Source organism: Giraffa tippelskirchi, chromosome 5 (assembly GCF_054371585.1).
Source record: "Giraffa tippelskirchi isolate mGirTip1 chromosome 5, T2T-mGirTip1v1.2.pri, whole genome shotgun sequence".
NCBI lineage: Eukaryota > Metazoa > Chordata > Mammalia > Artiodactyla > Giraffidae > Giraffa > Giraffa tippelskirchi.
Window position 1 is genome coordinate 157,177,054 of NC_137279.1, and position 23,359 is coordinate 157,200,412.

At 36.4% G+C, this 23,359-nt stretch overlaps 1 protein-coding gene across 7 annotated transcripts in view; it reads left to right on the top strand.

Annotated features, from left to right (window-relative positions):
- ITGB3BP (integrin subunit beta 3 binding protein) overlaps positions 1-23,359 on the top strand; it is a 90,486-nt gene that overhangs the window by 27,030 nt on the left and 40,097 nt on the right. For all 7 annotated transcript variants that reach the window (XR_014052696.1, XR_014052695.1, XR_014052694.1 and 4 more), the window contains exon 3: positions 6,887-7,022. Coding sequence is in view for 3 of the 7 variants with exons in the window: in XM_081486616.1 (XP_081342742.1) it covers positions 6,887-7,022 (136 nt within the window). In the remaining 4 variants the exon portion in view is untranslated. The remainder of the gene's footprint in view (positions 1-6,886; positions 7,023-23,359) is intronic.

A 23,359-nucleotide genomic window follows, 5' to 3' on the forward strand; every position in this document is an offset into this window, starting at 1 on the left:
ATAACTGATCAAAGTGTAAGATATTTAAAGTGTACAATGTGATGATTTGATTTCTAGATTGTGAACATGTATATTCATTGTGTGTACATATATATGTGTGTGTCTTTTTACACACACAAACACACACACACACACAGTGAAAGGATTGTTCCCATCGATTAATCCATCTATAACTTCAACTTTTTCTTTTTCTTTTTTGGTAAGAACATTTAAGTTCTACCCTTCTAGCAGATTTCAGTTACTATACAATAGTGTTATTAGTTACAGTCACCATGCTATCCATTAGATCCTCAGACCTTATTTATCTTACAATGAAAGTTTGTACCCTCTGTTCCTCCGTCTCCCAATGACTAAAACCGCTTTCCTACTGTCTCTTTCTGTGAATTAGACTTTTTTATTTTCTTCACATATAAGTGAGACCGTGAAGGGTTTGTCTTTCTCTCTCTGTCGCATTTCACTTAGCATAATGTTCTCCAGGTTCATTCATGTTGTCACTTATAACAGAAGTTCCCATTTTAAGACTTAAGATGATGTTTCAGATCCCTTTGGCTGCTGAACAATCCTCGGAAAGATACTTCATATTTTTTCTTTTGATACAAAAGAAATTTGTAAACAATTAAAACCCAAAAACACATTTGGAATGATCAATACATTATGTTTACATAGTCTGAGTCACATAACAGTCACCAATTCATTAGCTGTCAAGCTTTACAAATCTCAGACAGATGTTTACATGGAAAATTAGCAAATGAAAAAATATTCAGTGTCATTTGTCATTGAAAAATTAATTAAAACCATAAAGTGATACCATTCCCACTCACTACAATAGCTAAATTCAGTTCAGAAGTCGCTCAGTCATGTGTGATTATCTGCGACACCATGGAGGAGCAAGCCAGGCTTCCCTGTCCATCACCAGCACCCAGAGCTTGCTCATACTCACGTCCATCGAGTCAGTGATGCTATCCAACCATCTCATCCTCTGCCGTCCCCTTCTCCTGCCTTCAATCTTTCCCAGCATCAGGGTCTTTTCAAATGAGTCAGTTCTTCACATCAGGTGGCCAGAGTATTGGAGTTTCAGCTTTAGCATCAGTCCTTTCAATAAATATTCAGGACTAATTTCCTTTAGGATTGACTGGCTTGATCTCCTTACAGCCCAAGGGACTCTTAAGAGTTTTCTCCAACACCACAGTTCAAAAGCATCAATTCTTTAGCACTCAGCTTTCTTTATGGTCCAACTCTCACATCCATACATGGAAAAACCAATGGCTTTGTCTGGACAGAACTTTGTCAGCAAAGTAATGGCTCTGCTTTCTAATATGCTGTCTAGATTGTCGCAGCTTTTCTTCCAAGGAGCAAATGTCTTTTAATTTCATGGCTACAGTCACCATCTGCAGTGATTTTGGGGCCCAAGAAAATAAAGTCTCTCACTGTTTCCATTGTTTCCCCATCTATTTGTCATGAAGTGATGGGACCAGATGCCATGATCTTAGTTTTTTGAATGTTGAGTTTTAAGCCAGCTTTTGGAGTGTCAGACCGCTTCAGTATTCTTGCCATGAGAACCCCGTGAACAGTATGAAAAGAATAGCTAAATAACAATATCAAAACAGAACAGCTTTAAAAACCAACACAGTAATGCCTAAAACAATCTCAGGGTTGGTGAGGATGTGCAGCATTTAGAGCTCTCATTTATTGATAGCAATTTAAAATGATATAAACACTTTGGGAAAGGAGTACATCAAGGCTGTGTATTGTCACCCTGCTTATTTAACTTATATGCAGAGCACATCATGTGAAATGCAGGGCTGGATGAAGCACAAGCTGGAATCAAGATTGCCAGGAGAAATATCAATAACCTCAGATATGCAGATGACACCACCCTTATGGCAGAAAGCAAAGAGGAACTAAAGAGCTTCTTGATGAAAGTGAAAGAGGAGAGTGAAAAAGCTGGCTTAAAATTCAACATTCAGAAAACTAAGATCATGGCATCCGGTCCAATCACTTCATGGTAAATAGATGAGGAAGCAATGAAAACAGTGAGAGACTTTATTTTCTTGGGCTCCAAAATCACTGCAGATGGTGACTGTAGCCATGAAATTAAAAGATGCTTGCTCCTTGGAAGAAAAGCCATGACAAACCCGGACAGCATATTAGAAAGCAGAGCCATTACTTTGCCAACAAAGGTCTATCTAGTCAAAGCTGTGGTTTTCCCAGTAGTCATGTATGTGAGAGTTGGGACTATAAAGAAAGCTGAGCACTGAAGAATTGATGCTTTTGAACTGTGGTGTTGGAGAAGACTCTTGAGAGTCCCTTGGACTGCAAGGAGATCCAACCAGTCCATCCTAAAGGAAATCAGTCCTGAATATTCATTGGAAGGACTGATGCTGAAGCTGAAACTCCAATACTTTGGCCGCCTGAAGTGGAGAACTGACTCATTTGAAAAGACTCTGATGCTGGGAAAGATTGCAGGCGGGAGGAGAAGGGGACGACAGAGGATGAGATGGTTAGATGATGGCATCACCAACTAGATGGACATGAGTGTGAGCCAGTTCTGGAAGTTGGTGATGGACAGGGAAGCCTGGCGAGCTGCAGTCCACGGTGTCACAGAGTTGGACACAACTGAGCGACTGAACTGAAACACTTTGGAGAACTATTTAGCCTTTATTTTGTGTATACAAAATAAATCTACAGCCATCCTATAGCCTGGCAATTTTACTCCTGGACTTTCCAAGTAAATAAAATATAGCCACAAAAAGACATACAAGAATGTTCTTAGCATCTTAATGCATAATAGCGTCTAACTGAAAACAATTGATATTTAGGACTCTTCTAGGAACCTTAGGCCTAAATTATGAAAAATCCCTGATACAGCTGGTATTTAAAATTTTATAATGTAATTCCATAAGTACTAGTGATGCATAGTATCTTAGGTGCATCATTCCAGTAACTGGGTTAGCCAGTATAAGGTTATAAAGAATTGTCTCTATTAGCTACCCTAGTTTTCTTTTGCTTCTGGTTGTCCAAATACCGACAGTACCTGTATTTTAAACATTTCAGTGATAGCATAGGCTAATATTTTATAATAATAGTAGCAGACCCATTATATCCCATATTTCATCCTGAAAGAACCCTAAGTTGGTACTTTTTAGACTGTTTATAATAGGTAAAAATCAATAACTTTTTGGTAGAATATGCTTTAAACATAGTGACGAAGCAGGCTACAATTTGTGAAAGAAATTGAGAGAGAATGTCACATATATTTGAGATTATGGAGAGAGCATTCATTTCTTTTGTTCTGGGCAGAAAAATCAATACTCAAATTTTGGTTTTGCTAATATACAAGGTTTGACCTCCTTACAAAAAGTACAGTGACATTTGGACTGAGTAGGCCAAGTCCTTCAGTGTTTGGGGTTTGGCAAAATGGAAATTCTTAAATGGATTCTAGGATCATCTTCAGAGTTTAAAAATTAGAGGACCTTGGTTAAACTTCAAGAGAAATAGAACTTAAAGAAGTATGATTCTGGGGTTTCCCTTGTGGCTCAGTGGTAAAGAATCCACCTGCCAGTGCAGGAGACACAGACTTGACCCCTGGTCTAGGAAGATCCCACATGCTGTGGAGCAAGTAAACCCGTGGAGCACAACTATTGAGCCTGTGCTCTAGAGCCTGGGAACCACAACTGCTGAAGCCTGTGTGCCTAGAGCTGGTGCTCCGCAGCAAGAGAAGCCACTGCAATGAAGAGTAGCCCCCACTTGCTACAACTAGAGGAAAGTCCATTCAGCAACAAAGACCCAGCACAGCCAATAAATAAAAATAAATAAAATTATAAAAAAGAAGTAAGATTATACATTTTTGTCTGTAAGTAGACAGATACATATAAATATGCAGAGTATTTAGTGGGATAGTAGAGAAAGGTAGATTTTCTTTTTTGCAAGTATATTACCATTATATGGGCTTCCCAGGTAGCGCTAGTGGTAAAGAACCTGCCTGCCAATGCAGGAGATACAAAAGACTCGGGTTCGATCCCTGGGTTGGAAAGATCTGGAGTAGGAAACAGCCACCTGCTCCAGTATTCTTGCCTAGAAAATTCCATGGGCAGAAGTCTGGCAGGCTACAGCCCAGTGGGCCACGTGACTAAGCACACGCACACACACATTACAATTGTGGACAGACATTTTCGCTTTTAATCAACACAGATCACAAAAAAAAGCTAGCAAAGGAGAAGCCTTAGTATTTTTAAGGTGAGGGCAAAAATTTTATAGATATAGATATAGATTCACACACACGTGTGTGCACGTGTACACAAAGACCTATTTTGTGAAAGCTAGAAAATTGTTTTCAAGGAGAAATATATGATCTATGCTTAGATATTTGGCAATTGGAAAAATAATTTTTGGTGAAAATAAGAAAACAGATTGACATCAATGTACATTAGCGTAGTGACTTTCATTTCTTGTACATACTGTGAAATAGTTCTGGGCAATAAATTCTTAGAAAAGTGGGGTTGGATTGGATAAATGTCATAGTTTATGACTGAATACATATAAACAGGTGAAAACTCAAGGTAGAGAGGTAATAATAGCCACCTGATAAAGAGACTCAAAACCCTTTCACCTTATGAAAAAGATTGCTTTAGAGGTATAACTTGATATTATAGTTTGATTTTTTTAAAGATATTGGTTACATTTGTAGCTACTGCGGATACATAAAATAAAGAATGCCTTTTGTTCCCCCAATACAAAGAAGTATCTATCATTTAAAATCTTAACTGTAAAAAAATAATTGATGCTATAGATTCTGGAACTAATACCAAAATTATTGGAAAAGGTAGCATAGCTACTATGTCTGTCATGGTGTCTTAAAAATAAAGAATAGTCGACAGTAGAGAATTATATATAACTATTTCAAGTAAGCAACCAAGCTAAAGTGTAATTCTACAATGTTCGCAACATATCATGACCCTTCAGACCTTTCCTTTATCCCCCAAATCCACCCTTTGCTGTCCATTTCATCTCTAGATTTCAGGTTTTTCATACCTTTTGTTTTCACTCATCTAAGCTTCACCCTTCCTCCTTACAGGAATCCTATGAGATTACTGCAGGCCATTTTGATTTTCCCTCTTCAAATTTCTATAGCACACATACTACCTTTAGACCTGTTCTCTGCTGTTTATGAGGCCAGAACAATTTGTTTCATTCCTGTATGCACATTAGTTAGCCAGATGCTGGGTGGTAAGTAAGCATTATAGAAAACAAGTTTAAAGGGAATTCAGAACAGAAAACAATAGTGTGATGATGGGTATTTGGAAAAAGTGGATTATGAGTGAGGTCCCAAACAGTGAAAGATTAGCTGAGGCCCAAATGAAAAATATGGCTTAAAACTCAACATGCAGAAAACTAAGATCATGGTATCTGGTCCAATCACTTCATGGCAAATAGATAGGGAAATAATGGAAACAGTGAGAGATTTTATTTTGAGGGTTCCAAAATCACTGAAGATGATGACTGCAGCCATGAAATAAAAAGATGCTTGCTCCTTGGAAGGAAAGCTGATCAACCTAGACAGCATATTAAAAAGCAGAGACATTACTTTGCCAACAAAGATCCATCTAGTCAAAGCTATGGTTTTTCCAGTAGTCGTGTATGGATTTTAGAGTTGGGACCGTAAAGAAAGCTGAGCTCCAGAGAATTTATGCTTTTGAACTGTGATGTTGGAGAACTCTTAAAGTCCCTTGGACTGAAAGGAGATCCAATCAGTCCATCCTAAAGGAAATCAGTCCTGAATATTCATTGGAAGGACTGAGGCTGAAGCTGAAAGTCCAATACTTTGGCCACCTGATGCAAAGAACTGACTCTTTAGAAAAGACCCTGATGCTGGGAAAGATTGAAGGCTGGAGGAGAAGGAGACAGAGGATGAGATGGTTGGATGGCATCACTGACTCAATGGACATGGGTTTGAGTAAGCTCCAGGTGTTGGTGATGGACAGGAAAGCCTGGCGTGCTACAGTCCCTGGTGTTGTGAAGAGTTGGACACAACTGAGTGACTGAACTGAACTGAACTGAAATGTGCATAGCCTAAGTGACTGGGACTATAGGTGTCATTTAATAATGGACGAATGAACAAATGAATATATTTTGAGTGGAATCGTGGCTAAGTTTGTTGGACTGTTCCTTTTGAATCATCCATTTATCATACATTTTTGACTTCTAGACTGCAAAGATGAAATAATTTATTTTCAGAAACGTAAATTCTAGTGGAGTATGCAGAAATGTAAAGAATTATTAGAATTTACTAACTCCAGTAAGAGGTATACACAAGGTCTGTGTAAACACAGAGCAGGAAGCTACAGAGAGGATTTATTTAGAATAGATCAAATTCTCAAAGGCCTTATATGCCATACTCAACTGTTTGAACATTATTTTGGTTATCATTAGGACATGTGTCAGAGCAACTTTGTGAAGTTGAAGGACACCACTAACCCTTCCTAGGATTTCCTTTTGGGTTTTACCAAGAGAGAACTGCTGAGCATTTCTCTGGCCTAGCCCTATAATTATCCTTCAGGTTCAGCTGACAGCAAATGTCAGGATGTAACTGGGAGAGTTGGCTGTCTCTACTTGCTTGGAAATACCGTCTCAGAAGGTAGCAACCCTTCAGTGTTAAAACTTCATAAACATCAGATTGAGATGCCCTAATTAGTATGGAGACCTGAAAAATCTGCATACCTTGAAATAACAGTGTTCACTTTGAAGATAGTAATTGTGTATATTTAAGTCCAAAAAGAAAGAGCAAAGAAAAGAGTATCTGTTTGAATTTTGTGAGTTTTTCAAATGTATTTCCAAAGGTCTATAACTAAACATAATATATTTGTCCCAAATTAATATTTATTTCTAGTCATTTGATTCTCCTAAAATCACAAGGAAGAAAAGTGCTGCAGCCTATTCTCCAACAACTGGAACCTGTCAAATGAGCCCAGTTGCTTCTCCTACAAGCTCAAAAGAACAAGAAAACAGAAATGGACCATCAAATGGTTAGTTGAACATTCTTTTCTACTTATTGTGAGATTTTTTTCTACGTGTTGGTTAAATCAGAATTTTGATTTACTAATATGTGAATCATGCAGCAGCTGATTTTTGTCTTTTTTAAAGAATTCAACGTGGAAAAGACTAGAATATAGGTAGTACTTTGGACATAAATGTAAACTTTCTAGGCAGTTATATTAAAATGCTGCTGCAGACTTTGTTACCTTACTTTCCCATCCATTAAATAGAAATTATGGCCTGACTGCCTTCAGCCACTATCAATTATAATGGTATAGCCCCTTAACAAGTTAACAAGCTATCCATCATGTGCATAAATTAAAGGGCGCATAATTCAGGTAATGCACTACACTTTAAGAATAATACTTCTAAATGTTATTTCTATTCATGTTGTCCATTTAGTTTTATCCACATTTTCTGTCTTTATAGCTTGTTTTATTTATTGTATTTCATTCTCTTCCATTACTATTTTAAGTGCATTTGCAAAAGGTTTATATAATTACTGTTAGAGAATAACCTAATTTTAATATGAAATTCTTTATTTTAAATTATTGTTAGTTTAATTTTGACCACACATATTTCTTATCCTCTGGTAGTTTATTGCTAAAATATTCATTTAAAAGATATAGGAATCTATATTTCATAGGATTAATTTTTAATATTGTAAAAAAGTCATGAATCAGTGACATGTCAAGTTTCTATAATATGAAATATTAAGTAGGCTTAAATTTAAAATAGTACATTTTAGATATACTGTGATTACCCTGATTCATATTTATTGTAAAACATTTGAGTGCTAAATATATACTAAAAGCTACAGAGAAACAAAGACGTCTCCTCATTTTACCTAATTTGTTGTAATGAAACCTATAATTAAATCTTAACTTTTGAATGACTTTAATCAAGTGCTTCTTAATCTTAAAGCTATCACTGTTAAGTTTGCTTTCACAAAAATACATGAAGATGTATATGTTTTCTACAAGCTCTATAGTTCTGGGTTGTTTTTTCTTTAATTCACTTGATATACCTTTTGTTTAAAATTAAAAATTAGTGCCTTATATATGGAACATCTCTATACTGAAATGTGAATAGATTTTAAGTGGATATGTACTTAATTTCCATATTGAAATTAAATATGGACTTAAGGGAACATTTCTTTTGCCCATAAAAAGGTTGGTCACATGATCTCAGTTGACATTTAAGTGGGTAATTATCACCAGTTATAGTACTTGGTAAGCTCTTTTTTGAAAAGTCATATAGCAAGAGTTCCTAGGGTGGTGGTAATATTCTATTTCTATATGATGGTTATGCCAGTTCACTCTATAATTATTCATTAAACTGTGCATATGTGTTTTATGTATTCGTTGATATATAGTTCTCACACAAGTCTCAAAATAGAATTCTGCCTAGGATCTTATAGCAGCTTATGTCATTTGTAATCATTATATTGATTTTCCTAATATGTCATCTTATATGTATTTTAGAAATAGAAAAGCTGAGTCTTACACTTTAAGTTCTAAATGAAATCATAACTTCTATTAACAGTGTCACTTTTTAAGTATTGTACGAAACACAAGGTACAGTTTAAATAAGCACTTCTACTTAAAGCACATTTTCAAAGACATTTTAGGTGCTCTTCCCATCACTCTTAGGATATAGTTCAAAACTTTATCATGACTTTTAGGGCTATATGTCATTTAATACCTGATCATCTCGTCTGCGTCATTTATTCTCCTGCCCTTCCCATGTGTACAGTACTTTAGCCACTCTTACTTTCTGGCTATTTGTCAATCATGCTGAGCCTGTTGCCTCCACAAGAACTGCACTTGCAGTTCTTTCAACCTGGAATATTCTTCCTCCAGGTATTTATATGTGCTTTCTATGTTAGGTTGAATTACATACTATATGAACCGGTGGCAGTATTAAATTTAAATCTATTTACAGTTATAAAAGGAAAAAAATCTAGATCTAAGTCTTCCCTCTCCTTAAATTCTACATAGCCCTCAAATGGAGTGACTACTTCAAGTTTATACAGTGAAGATACACCTACACACACTCTCTCTCTCTCTCTCTCTTATTTATTTGTCATCATGTATATTGATTACATTTATGTATGGTTGTGTGTGTATCGTTATACTGCCCTACCCCTTAGTAGGGGTCATCCCCATCCCTACCACTTGGCAAATTTTTCCAAAGTAGTATCCTTTTTAGAGGAGAGAAAAGATGGTAAAATTTTCTGTTCCTTTACTCCTAAGAATGCTTCTATTTTTTAATATTTGGAGTGGAAGGATAAACACCAAATTTGCATAGTCAAAGAGAGTACTTGTAAAATAGACAATAGATGTGTAGAAATCACCCCAGATTGTAGCAGTGTTAACAGCTTAGACAGATAAAGAGATGGAGTATATGATAAAACAGTAAAGAAAAGTAATGGATAGAATAAACTCCAACATATGTCAAATAGGAGTTCTACAATAAAGAAGAGAAAAAAAGAGAAGAGGCAGTAGTCTAAGATATATGGACTATAAGGTTTTCGTAGTTGAGGAAAGATGTGAATTTCCCGATTAGAATAACATGCTTTCTCTGAGCAGGACAAATTAAAACAAATTCACACCTAATTATATCATGATAAAACTGCCAAACATCAAAAACAAAGAGAAAATTTTAGTGACAGGCTGACATTAGACTTCTCATCAGTATCTGTAGACTGTGGCAGGAAATGGAGTAATACCAACTGAAAATCACATCTGAATTTTTCATCCAGGATGTAAGAATGAAGTAAAGGTATTTTCATTCAGTCTAAGAGAATTAACCATTCACAGATACTCCTTGAAAGATTATTAAAGAATATTCTTCTGTGAGTACATGCTCATAACTGAGCCTCAAATAAAGGAATGGAATGCAATGGTAAAATAATAAATTAGCACGCATGTTGGTAAATCTGTAAACCTAGTTATAAAAATGTGATTACCAATCCTGCTGACTATAAAGCAAAAGAGTGGGTTAAAAACAAATACTAATAGACCATAACTGCTTGGAAGATACATGTGGAAGCAGAAAGGAATTACAAATTTAAAGTCCTTGTAATCTTCAGGGAGCAGATGGAATATCTGTCAGTTGAACTTTAATTGTGTTTTTGTTTACTTGCCTTTAAAATGGGGAAAATAATATCTACTTCAGGATTGTTGTAACAATTAAAAGAATTAACATACAGAAAGTACTTAGAACAATGACTGGCATATAGTAAGTGTTTAGTACATATTTTCAGTTCAGTTCAGTGACTCAGTCGTGTCTGACTCTTTGTGACCCCATGGATTGCAACATGCCAGGCTTCCCTGTCCATCAAAAACTCCTGAAGCTTACTCAAACTCATGTCCATTGAGTTGGTGATGCCATCCAACCATCTCATCCTCTGTCATCCCCTTCTCCTCCCTTCATTCTTTCCCAGCATCAGTATCTTTTCCACTGAGTCAGTTCTTCTCATCAGGTGGCCAAAGTATTGGAGTTTCAGCTTCAGCCTCAGTCCTTCCAATCAAGATTCAGGACTGATCTCCTTTAGGATGGACTGGTTGGATCTCCTTGCAGTCCAAGGGACTCTCAAGAGTCTTCTCTAACACCACAATTCAAAAGTGTCAATTCTTTAGCACTCAGCTTTGTTTATAGTCCAACTCTCACATCCATACATGACTACTGAAAAAACCATAGCTTTGACTATATGGACCTATGTTGGCAAAAAATTCTCTGCTTTTTAATATGCTGTCTAGGTTGATCATAGCTTTTCTTCCAAGGAGCAAGCGTCTTTTAATTTCATGGCTGCAGTCACCATCTGCAGTGGTTTTGGAGCCCAAAAAAATAAAGTCTCTCACTGTTTCCATTGCTTCCTCATCTATTTGCCATGAAGTGATTGGACCGGATGCCATGATCTTAGTTTTCTGAATGCTGAGTTTTAAGCCAACTTTTTCACTCCTCTTTCACTTTCATCAAGAGGCTCTTTAGTTCCTCTTTGCTTTCTGCCATAAGGGTGGTGTCATCTGCATATCTGAGGTTATTGATATTTCTCCTGGCAATCTTGATTCCAGCTTGTGCTTTATCCAGCCTGGCATTTCACATGATGTACTCTGCATATAAGTTAAATAAGCAGGGTGACCATATATAGCCTTGACACGCTTCTTTCCTGATTTGGAACCAGTCTGCTGTTCCATGTCCAGTTCTAACTGTTGCTTCCTGACCTGCATGGATTTCTCAGGAGGCAGGTAAGGTGGTCTGGTATTCCCATCTCTTGAAGAATTTTCCACAGTTTATTGTGATCCACACAGTCAAAGGCTTTGGTGTAGTCAATAAAGCAGAAATAGATGTTTTTCTGGAACTGTCTTGCTTTTTCGGTGATCCAACAGATGTTGGCAATTTGATCTCTTGTTCCTCTGCCTTTTCTAAATCCAGCTTGAACATCTGGAAGCTCTCAGGTCACATATTTTTGAAGCCTGGCTTGTAGAATTTTGAACATTACTTTGCTAGCATATGAGATGAGTGCAATTGTGCGGTAGTTTGAACATTCTTTGGCATTGCCTTTCTTAGGGATTGGAATGAAAACTGATCTTTTCCAGTCCTGTGGCCACTGCTGAGTTTTCCAAATTTGCTGGCATATTGAGTGCAACACTTTTACAGCATCATCTTTTAGGATTTGAAATAGCTCAACTGGAATTCCATTAACTCTGCTGGTTTTGTTTGTAGTGATACTTCCTAAGGTCCGCTTGACTTCACTTTCCAGGATGTCTGGCTCTAGGTAAGTGATCACACCATTGTGGTTATCTGGGTCATGAAGATCTTATTTGTATAGTTCTTCTGTGTATTCTTGCCACCTCTTCTTAATATCTTCTGCTGCTGTTAGGTCCATACCATTTCTGTCCTTTGTTGAGCCCATCTTTGCATGAAATGTTCCCTTGGTATCTCTAATTTTCAAGAGATCTCTTGTCTTTTGCATTCTGTTGTTTTCCTCTATTTCTTTGCATTGATCACTGAGGAAGGCTTTCTCATCTCTCCTTACTATTCTTTGGAAATCAGCATTCAAATGGGTATATCTTTCCTTTTCTCCTTTGCCTTTAGCTTCTCTTCTTTTCTCAGCTATTTGTAAGGCCTCATCAGACAACCATTTTGCCTTTTTACATTTCTTTTTCTTGGGGATGGTCTTGATCCTTGCCTCCTGTACAATGTCATGAACCTCTGTCCATAGTTCTTCAGTCACTCTGTCTATCAGATCTAATCCCTTGAATCTGTTTATCACTTTCACTGTATAATCGTAAGGGATTTGATTAGGTCATACCTGAACGGTTTAGTGGTTTTTCTTACTTTCTTCAAGTCTGAATTTTGCAATAAGGAAATACATATTTTAGCTATTTTTATGAATATTATTATCAAAGACATCATATGATTTATTATAAAGGGGTAGAAAGAACGGTAAATACTAGCTTCTTAAAAATCTAAGAGTTGGTATAACAATATTAGTATTAATATAGACCAAAATATTTATTATGACAAAAGGGCTTTATTGCAAACAATAGAACTTTTTACATAATGAGAGAATGAAAGATTCACTACCAGAAAAGGAATCCTGAACCTATGTGCATCAAAAATAAAAACTCAAGCAAAACGTGACAAAATAGGACAGGATTACAAGGAGAAACTCACAAATCCTTAATCAGAGTAGGCTATTTTTTCAGAAACTGATAAAATAGATTTAAAAAGTTAGGAATGATAGAGATAATTTATGTGTTTATTTTTATGGTCATTCAAACAATACTTTTTCTTCCAGTTTTATTGAGCTATAATTGACATTTTTGAGGTGTTCAACATAATGATTTGACTTACGTACATCATGAAATGATTATCACAGTAAGTTTAGTGAACATCCATCACCCGTTTCACTTTTGCTGTTGTTGTTCTTTAGTCTCTCAGTTGTGTCCTACTGTTTGCGACCCCATGGACTGCAGCATGCAGGCTTCCCTGTCCTTCACCATCTCCCGGAGCTTGCTCATTTCACCGAGATACAAATAAAAAGGAAAAAATTTTTCCCTGTGATGGGAGCTGTTAGCTTTCTCTGTTAACAGCTTTCATATATAATATACCAGAGTATTAATTATATTCATCATGTTGTATGTTACATACCTAGTACTTATTTGTTTTATAACTAAGGTTTGTGCTGTTTGACTACCTTCATCTCATTCCTCCTTCCCACTACTATGTGCCTCTAGTAGTATTCCATAGTGGCTGCACCAATTTATATTCCCACCAATAGTGCATAGATTCACTTTTCTCCATATCCTTGTCAACACTTGTTGATTCTTGTCTTTTTGATAATAGCCATTCTTACCACATATGAGGTTTTGATTTGTATTTCCCTGATGATTAGTCATTTGAGCATCTTTTTGTGTGCCTGCTGGCTATCTGTATATCTTCTTTGGAAAAATGTCTGTTGAGACACTCTGCCCATTTTATAATCAGATTGTTTGGTTTTTTGATGTTGAGTTGTTTAGGTTCTTTGTATATTTGGGATATTAACTCCTTACTAGACATATCATTTTGAAATATCTTTTTCCATTCAGTAGACAGTAGTTTCCTTTACTATGCAAAACTTTTTTAGTTTGATGTATTTCCATTTATTTATTTTTGCTTTTATTTCCCTTGCCTGAGAAGATAATATCCAAAAAACATATTACTAAGACCGATGTCAAAGAGCTTACTGCCTAGGCTTTCTTCTAGAAGTTTTATGGTTTCAGGTCTTACATTGAAATCAGAGCATGAAACTCTAGCTTTGTTCTTTCTCAAGAATGTTTGGCTATTTGAGTATCTTTTTTGTTATAAAGTACAAAATATTTAGAATTGAGTGATAATAAAAACATGTCAGCACTTAGAGGAAATATTTATACCTAAACATGGCATGATAATGAAAACATTCATAGTGGATTTACATTTATCAATGCATATATTTTAAAAGGATGACTGAAAACTGACAAGCTGAACATTCAACTCAGAAAGATAGAAAAAGAACAATAGAACAAACCGTAAAAAGTAGAAGGAAATAAGAAAAATATAAACAGAAAAATAGTACATAGAAATGGTTCAATTAAAAGAATAATAGGATCTCATTCACCCTTAGCCTACAGACTCCAACTTGATCTGCAATAACTCTTTCAGAAAAAAAAAATTTAGTGTGTGACACCTTAGACAAGTATTTTTAAACCTCTCTGGGTCAAGGTTTTCCTCAATTCTTAACTTCAGTTTAGGACCAAAATATCCCTGAGATGTGCCAAGTATGAAGTATATTTATCAAGAAGCAGCATGATACTGGCCTAAACCTGCTTGAACTTTAAATTAATTTATTAGTAAATAATCATAGCATCTTGGGTAATAGAATGATCTTTGTAGCCAAATGGCTGGATTTAGATCCTGACTGTACCACTTACTATCATTGGAGCTTCAGATCAATTTTATTACCATTCTGTGCATTTGTTGTCTCATCTGTAAAATGGTAATAAGAATGACTATCTCAGAGATGTGCAGATTAACTAACTAATATAACATTTAAAACAGTGCCTGGCCCTAAAGACACTTTTTAACTGTTAGCCATCATCATCACCATTGTTGATTATACTTCTAAACATTATTATCATTATTATCTATTGAAAGTTATCTTCATTAGTTCAAGAAAGGGCTTCTGGGAGCCTTACCAGAAAGTCCAAATACAATTTTTAAAGCAGTCCCAATTCAGTGATGTTACATTTATCACCAGTGTTTTGTGAAACTACATTTAAAGGGTATCAAATACAAAATTATTAATCGTATATAGCATAGCAAGGAAAAGAGTACGTAGAATCCACAGTACTTTAGTGTATGTTAATTGCTAATAAAATGGAATGAAATAAGGAAAAGTGATTATTAAATAAGTGGAAAACTCTTGGTGTGATAGAGTCCACTCAGTAGTCTTTGATAACTGATCCAAATGTTATTCTTTGAGACATTAAATCTCTTCCTATTTAACAATTGAAATGTCTATTATTTAAAAGCATAAATCCTGGGGGCTTTTCTGATGGCTCAGTGGTAAAGAATCTGCCTACCAATGCAGAATACCCGGGTTTAATCCCTGATCTGGGAAAATCTCACATGCCTCAGAACAACTAAACCTGTGCCACAACTTTTTTTAAAATTTATTTATTAATTGAAGGATAATTGCTTTGCAGCATTTTATTGGTTTCTGCCAAACGTCAACATGAATCAGCCATAGATATACATATGTCCCTTCCCTCTTGAACCTTCCTCTCACCTCCCTCCCCATCGTACCCCTCTAAGTTGTTACAGAGCCCTGGCTTGAGTTGCCTGAGTCATAACAGCAAATTTCCATTGGCTATCTATTTTACATATAGTAATGTAAGTTTCCATGTAACCATCTCCATACATCCCATCCTCTCCATCTCACCCCTGTCCCATGTCCATAAGGCTGTTCTCTATGTCTCTGTTTCCATTGCTGCCCTGCAAATAATTTCATCAACTTTTGCACCTGTACTCTGGAGTGCAGAAACTACAACTACTAAGCCCTCAAGCTGCAACTACTGAAGCCTGTGTACCCTAGAGCCCATGCTTCACAGCAGGGGAAGCCACTACAATGAGAAGCCCTCGTGCAACTAGAGAGTATCCCGAGTAACTGCAACTAGAGAAAAGCGTGCACAGCAACAAAGACCCAGCACAGCCAAACATAAATAAATAAAATTATATATATATATATATATAAAAGAAAAACAAAACATAAGTCCTTCCATGAGAAGATTGAAATTAATGCTATTAATTATGTTTTATAGTTTGTGATATCTGACTAATCCCCTTATAATAATCAGAATATTTAGAAAGGCCTAAAACACCTGGTGAAAAATTCAAATAAAGCAGTCTTTGGCTGTTTCTCACCTCGCACTACTGACTGCTTGTGCTAAAATGTGAAAAATAATTACAGGTTAAAAGAAAGTAATATTGTGGAGCTTTATTCAATGGAAATAGCTTAATTCAAAATTCAGGAAGTTATTATTAATCTTTAGGCAAAGATTAATACTGTTTTATGAAACAAAAGTATATAGTGTAGATTTCATTTGTGGTTTTTCTATTAAAAATACTTTTTTTGAGAGACAGATTTTAATAAACTTATTTCCTCAAAGCTCTCTAAAATCATAAGTAGAATATTATTACTCTTTTCCCCATTCATCTTTTACTAAATAAACTCTTAACCATATTGATTTATTCTACTTGGAATTTAAGAATACCAACAAATCAAACCAGTCTGTTCTTCCATGTCCAGTTCTAACTGTTGCTTCCTGACCTGCATACAAAAGACTGGTTCCAAATAGGAAAAGGAGTACGTCAAGGCTGCATATTGTCACCCTGCTTATTTAACTTATATGCAGAGTACATCATGAGAAACGCTGGGCTGGAAGAAACACAAGCTGGAATCAAGATTGCCAGGAGAAATATCAATAACCTCAGATATGCAGATGACATCACCCTTATGGCAGAAAGTGAAGAAGAACTAAAGAGCCTCTTGATGAAAGTGAAAGAGGAGAGTGAAAAAGTTGGCTTAAAGCTCAATATTCAGAAAACTAAGATCATGCCATGTGGTCCCATCACTCCATGGGAAATAGATGGGGAAACAGTGGAAACAGTGTCAGACTTTATTTTTTTAGGCTCCAAAATCACTGCTGATGATGACTGCAGCCATGAAATTAAAAGACGCTTACTCCTTGGAAGGAAGGTTATGACCAACCTAGATAGCATATTTAAAAGCAGAGACATTACTTTGCCAACAAAAGTCCGTCTAGTCAAGGCTATGGTTTTTCCAGTGGTCATGTATGGATGTGAGAGTTGGACGGTGAAGAAAGCTGAGCACCACAGAATGGATGCTTTTGAACTGTGGTGTTGGAGAAGACTCTTGAGAGTCCCTTGGACTGCAAGGAGATCCAACCAGTCCATCCTAAAGGAGATCAGTCCTGAGTGTTCATTGGAAGGACTGATGTTGAAGCTGAAACTCCAATACTTTGGCCACTTCATGTGAAGAGTTGACTCATTAGAAAAGACCCTAATGCTGGGAAGGATTGGGGGCAGGAGGAGAAGGGGATGACAGAGGATGAGATGGCTGGATGGCATCACCCACTCGATGGACATGGGTTTGGGTAAACTCCGGGAGTTGGTGATGGACAGGGAGGCCTGGCGTGCTGCGGTTCATGGGGTTGCAAAGAGTCGGACACACTGAGCTACTGCACTGAACAAATCAAATAATGAAAAGTTAATAACAGGAGAGGTAACTAGGACTTTAGCAAAATTTCTAGACTACAAGTTTTTCTGTTTGGGGCATTAAAGACTATTATGAGATAATAATTTAGTTATGACATAATGTTTTTGAGAGAAGGCATAAGTTCCAAAGTAACAACAAGGGAAATTATTGTTAAAGTAGTTTCTGAACCACCTCTGTCAATGAAATTATAAATTTCCTCTAGAAATAGAAGCAATTGAGAGTAATGGAATACAAATTAAATGAAGAAAAAAAATGTAAACCAGCAATGGATAGTCTGCTCCAGACAATGTATTTTTTATTTTTTTTTATTTTTTTTTTATTTATTTTTTTTTTAATAAATTTATTTATTTTAGTTGGGGGCTAATTACTTTACAATATTGTAATAGTTTTTGCCATACATTGACATGAATCAGCCATGGGTTTACATGTGTTCCCCTTCCCGGACCCCCCACCCACCTCCCTCCCCATCCCCTCCTTCTGGATCATCCCATTGTCCCGGCCCTGAGCCCTTGTCACATGCATCGAACATGGAATGGTGCTCTGTTTCACATATGACAATACACATGTCTCAATGCCATTCTCCCAGAACGTCCCACCCTCACCTTCTCCCTCAGAGTCCATAAAATTGTTCCATGCGTCTGTGTCTCTTATTCTGTCTCGCATATAGGGTTATCGTTACCATCTTTCAAATTCCATATATATGCATTAGTATACTGTATTGTTGTTTTTCTTTCTGGCTTACTTCACTCTGTATAATGGGCTCCAGTTTCATCCATCTCAGTAGAACCGATTCAAATGTATTTTTTTTTAATGGCTGAGTAATATTCCATTGTGTATATGTACCACAGCTTCCTTATCCATTCGTCTGCTGATGGACATCTAGGTTGCTTCCATGTCCTGGCTATTGTAAACAGTGCTGCGATGAACATTGGGGTACACGCGTCTCTTTCAATTCTGGTTTCCTCGGTGTATATGCCCAGCAGTGGGATTGCTGGGTCATATGGCAGTTCTATTCCCAGTTTTTTAAGGAATCTCCACACTGTTCTCCATAGTGGCTGTACTAGTTTGCATTCCCACCAACAGTGTAAGAGGGTTCCCTTTTCTCCACACCCTCTCCAGCATTTATTGCTTGTAGACTTTTGGATAGCAGCCATTCTGACTGGTGTGAAATGATACCTCATTGAGGTTTTGATTTGCATTTCTCTAATAATGAGTGATGTTGGGCATCTTTTCATGTGTTTGTTAGCCATCTGTATGTCTTCTTTGGAGAAATGTCTGTTTAGTTCTTTGGCCCATTTTTTGATTGGGTCGTTTATTTTTCGGGAATTCAGCTGCAGAAGTTGCTTGTATATTTTTGAGATTAATTGTTTGTCTGTTGCTTCATTTGCTATTATTTTCTCCCATTCTGAAGGCTGTCTTTTCACCTTGTTTATAGTTTCCTTTGTTGTGCAAAAGCTTTTAATTTTAATTAGGTCCCATTTGTTTATTTTTGCTTTTATTTCCAATATTCTGGGAGGTGGGTCATGGAGGATCCTGCTGTGATTTATGTCGGAGAGTGTTTTGCCTATGTTTTCCTCTAGGAGTTTTATTGTTTCTGGTCTTACGTTTAGATCTTTAATCCATTTTGAGTTTATTTTTGTGTACGGTGTTAGGAAGTGTTCTAGTTTCATTCTTTTACAAGTGGTTGACCAGTTTTCCCAGCACCACTTGTTAAAGAGATTGTCTTTTCTCCATTGTATATTCTTGCCTCCTTTGTCGAAGATAAGGTGTCCATATGTGCGTGGGTTTATCTCTGGGCTTTCTATTTTGTTCCATTGATCTATATTTCTATCTTTGTGCCAATACCATACTGTCTTGATGACTGTGGCTTTGTAGTAGAGCCTGAAGTCAGGCAGGTTGATTCCTCCAGTTCCATTCTTCTTCCTCAAGATTGCTTTGGCTATTCGAGGTTTCTTATATTTCCATACAAATTGTGAGATGATTTGTTCTAGTTCTGTGAAAAATACCATTGGTAGCTTGATAGGGATTGCATTGAATCTGTAGATTGCTTTGGGTAGAATACTCATTTTCACTATATTAATTCTTCCAATCCATGAACACGGTATATTTCTCCATCTGCTTGTGTCCTCTTTGATTTCTTTCATCAGTGTTTTATAGTTTTCTATATATAAGTCTTTTGTTTCTTTAGGTAGATATATTCCTAAGTATTTTATTCTTTTTGATGCAATGGTGAATGGTATTGTTTCCTTAATTTCTCTTTCTGTTTTCTCATTATTGGAGTATAGGAATGCAAGGGATTTCTGTGTGTTAATTTTATATCCTGCAACTTTACTATATTCATTGATCAACTCTAGTAATTTTCTAGTAGAGTCTTTAGGGTTTTCTATGTAGAGGATCATGTCATCTGCAAACAGTGAGAGTTTTACTTCTTCTTTTCCTATCTGTATTCCTTTTATTTCTTTTTCAGCTCTGATTGCTGTGGCCAAAACTTCCAAAACTATGTTGAATAGTAGTGGTGAAAGTGGGCATCCTTGCCTTGTTCCTGACTTTAGGGGAAATGCTTTCAATTTTTCACCATTGAGGGTAATGTTTGCTGTGGGTTTGTCATATATAGCTTTTATTATGTTGAGATATGTTCCTTCTATTCCTGCTTTCTGGAGGGTTTTAATCATAAATGGATGCTGAATTTTGTCAAAGGCTTTTTCTGCATCTATTGAGATAACCATATGGTTTTTTTCTTTCAATTTGTTAATGTGGTGTATTACATTGATTGATTTGCGGATGTTAAAAAAACCTTGCATTCCTGGGATAAAGCCCACTTGGTCATGATGTATGATCTTTTTAATATGATGTTGGATTCTGTTTGCTAGAATTTTATTAAGGATTTTTGCATCTATGTTCATCAGTGATATTGGCCTGTAGTTTTCCTTTTTTGTGACATCTTTGTCTGGTTTTGGAATTAGGGTGATGGTGGCCTCATAGAATGAGTTTGGAAGTTTACCATCTTCTGCAATTTTCTGGAAGAGTTTGAGTAGGATAGGTGTTAGCTCTTCTCTAAATTTTTGGTAGAATTCCGCTGTGAAGCCGTCTGGTCCTGGGCTTTTGTTTGCTGGAAGATTTCTGATTACAGTTTCGATTTCCGTGCTTGTGATGGGTCTGTTAAGATCTTCTATTTCTTCCTGGTTCAGTTTTGGAAAGTTATACTTTTCTAAGAATTTGTCCATTTCTTCCAAGTTGTCCATTTTATTGGCATATAGCTGTTGGTAGTAGTCTCTTATGATCCTTTGTATTTCTGTGGAGTCTGTTGTGATCTCTCCATTTTCATTTCTAATTTTGTTGATCTGATTCTTCTCCCTTTGTTTCTTGATGAGTCTGGCTAATGGCTTATCAATTTTGTTTATCTTCTCGAAAAACCAGCTTTTAGTTTTGTTTATTTTTGCTATGGTCTCTTTTGTTTCTTTTGCATTTATTTCTGCCCTAATTTTTAAGATTTCTTTCCTTCTACTGACCCTGGGGTTTTTCATTTCTTCCTTCTCTAGTTGCTTTAGGTGTAGAGTTAGTTGATTTATTTGATTTTTTTCTTGTTTCTTGAGGTACGCCTGTATTGCTATGAACCTTCCCCTTAGTATTGCTTTTACAGTGTCCCATAGGTTTGGGGTTGTTGTGTTTTCATTTTCATTCGTTTCTATGCATAATTTTATTTCTTTATTGATTTCTTCTGTGATTTGTTGGTTATTCAGAAGCGTGTTGTTTAGCCTCCATATGTTGGAACTTTTAATAGTTTTTTTCCTGTAATTGAGGTCTAATCTTACTGCATTGTGGTCAGAGAAGATGGCTGGGATGATTTCAATTTTTTTGAATTTACCAAGGCTAGATTTATGGCCCAGGATGTGATCTATCCTGGATAAAGTTCCGTGTGCACTTGAGAAAAAGGTAAAATTGATTGTTTTGGGGTGGAAACTCCTGTAAATATCAATTAAATCTAATTTGTCTATTGTATCATTTAAAGTTTGTGTTTCCTTGTTAATTTTCTGTTTAGTTGATCTATCCATATGCGTGAGTGGAGTATTAAAGTCTCCCACTATTATTGTGTTATTGTTAATTTCCCCTTTCATACTTGTTAGTATTTGCCTTATATATTGTGGTGCTCCTATGTTGGGTGCATATATATTTATGATTGTTACGTCTTCTTCTTGAATTGATCCTTTGATCTTTATGTAGTGTCCTTTTTTGTCCCTTTTCACATCCTTTATTTTAAAGTCTATTTTATCTGAAATGAGTATTGCGACTCCTGCTTTCTTTTGGTCTCCGTTTGCATGGAATATGTTTTTCCATCCTTTCACTTTCAGCCTGTGTGTGTCCCTAGTTTTGAGGTGGGTCTCTTGTAGACAGCATATATAGGGGTCTTGTTTTTGTATCCATTCAGCAACCCTTTGTCTTTTGGTTGGGGCATTCAACCCATTTACATTTAAGGTAATTATTGATAAGTATGATCCCGTTGCCATTTACTTTGTTGTTTTGAGTTCATGTTGAAACATCCTTTCTGTGTTTCCTGTTTAGAGAAGATCCTTTAGCATTTGCTGGAGAGCTGGTTTGGTGGTGCTGAATTCCCTCAGCTCTTGCTTGTCTGTAAAGCTTTTGAATTCTCCTTCATATCTGAATGAGATCCTTGCTGGGTACAGTAATCTGGGTTGTAGATTATTCTCTTTCATTACTTTAAGTATGTCCTGCCATTCCCTTCTAGCCTGAAGGGTTTCTATTGAAAGATCAGCTGTTATCCTTATGGGGATCCCCTTGTGTGTTATTTGTTGTTTTTCCCTTGCTGCTTTTAATATTTGTTCTTTGTGTTTGATCTTTGTTAATTTGATTAATATGTGTCTTGGGGTGTTTCGCCTTGGGTTTATCCTGTTTGGAACTCTCTGGGTTTCTTGGACTTCTGTGACTATTTCTTTCCTCAATTTAGGGAAATTCTCAACTATTATCTCCTCGAGTATTTTTTCATGGCCTTTCCTTTTATCTTCTTCTTCTGGGACTCCTATGATTCGAATGTTGGGGCGTTTCATATTGTCCCAGAGGTCCCGGAGGTTTTCCTCATTTCTTTTGATTCTTTTTTCTTTTTTCCTCTCTGCTTCGTTTATTTCCATCATTCTATCTTCTACCTCACTTATCCTATCTTCTGCCTCCGTTATTCTACTGTTGGTTCCCTCCAGAGTGTCTTTTATCTCCTTTATTTCATTATTCATTCTATATTGATTCCTTTTTATTTCTTCTAAGTCCTTGATAAACATTTCTTGCATCTTCTCAATCTTTGTCTCCAGGCTATTTATCTGTAACTCCATTTTGCTTTCAAGATTTTGGATCATTTTTATTATCCTTATTCTAAATTCTTTTTCAGATAGATTCCCTATCTCCTCCTCTTTTGTTTGGCTTTGTGGGCATTTCTCATTGTCCTTTACTTGCTGAGTATTTCTCTGCCTTTTCATCTTGTTTAGATTGCTGTGTTAGGCGTGGCCCTTCTGTATTCTGGTAGTATGAAGTTCCTCTTTGTTGTGGAGGTTTCTCACTGCGGTTGGGGTTGGACAGGTGGCTTGTCAAGGTTTCCTGGTTGGGGGAGCTTGTGTCGGTGTTCTGGTGGGTGGAGCTGGATTTCTGCTCTCTAGAGTGTAATGGAGTGACCAGTATTAATTTTTGAGATGTCTATGGATTTGGTGTGCCTCTGGGCAGCCTGTATATTGATGCTCAGGTCTATGTTCCTGCGTTGCTGGAGAATTTGCGTGGTATGTCTTGTTCTGGAACTTATTGTCTCTTGGGTGGAGCTTGGTTTCAGTGAATTTATGGAGGCTATTGGATGGTCTCTTATTAATTAATGTTTCCCCTGGCTTTCAGTCTTATTCTTGCAGTAGCCTCAAGACTTCTCCTTCCATACAGCCTCAATAATAAAACTTTTAGGTTAATGGTGAAAAGATTCTCCACAGTGAGGGATACCCAGAAAGGTTCACT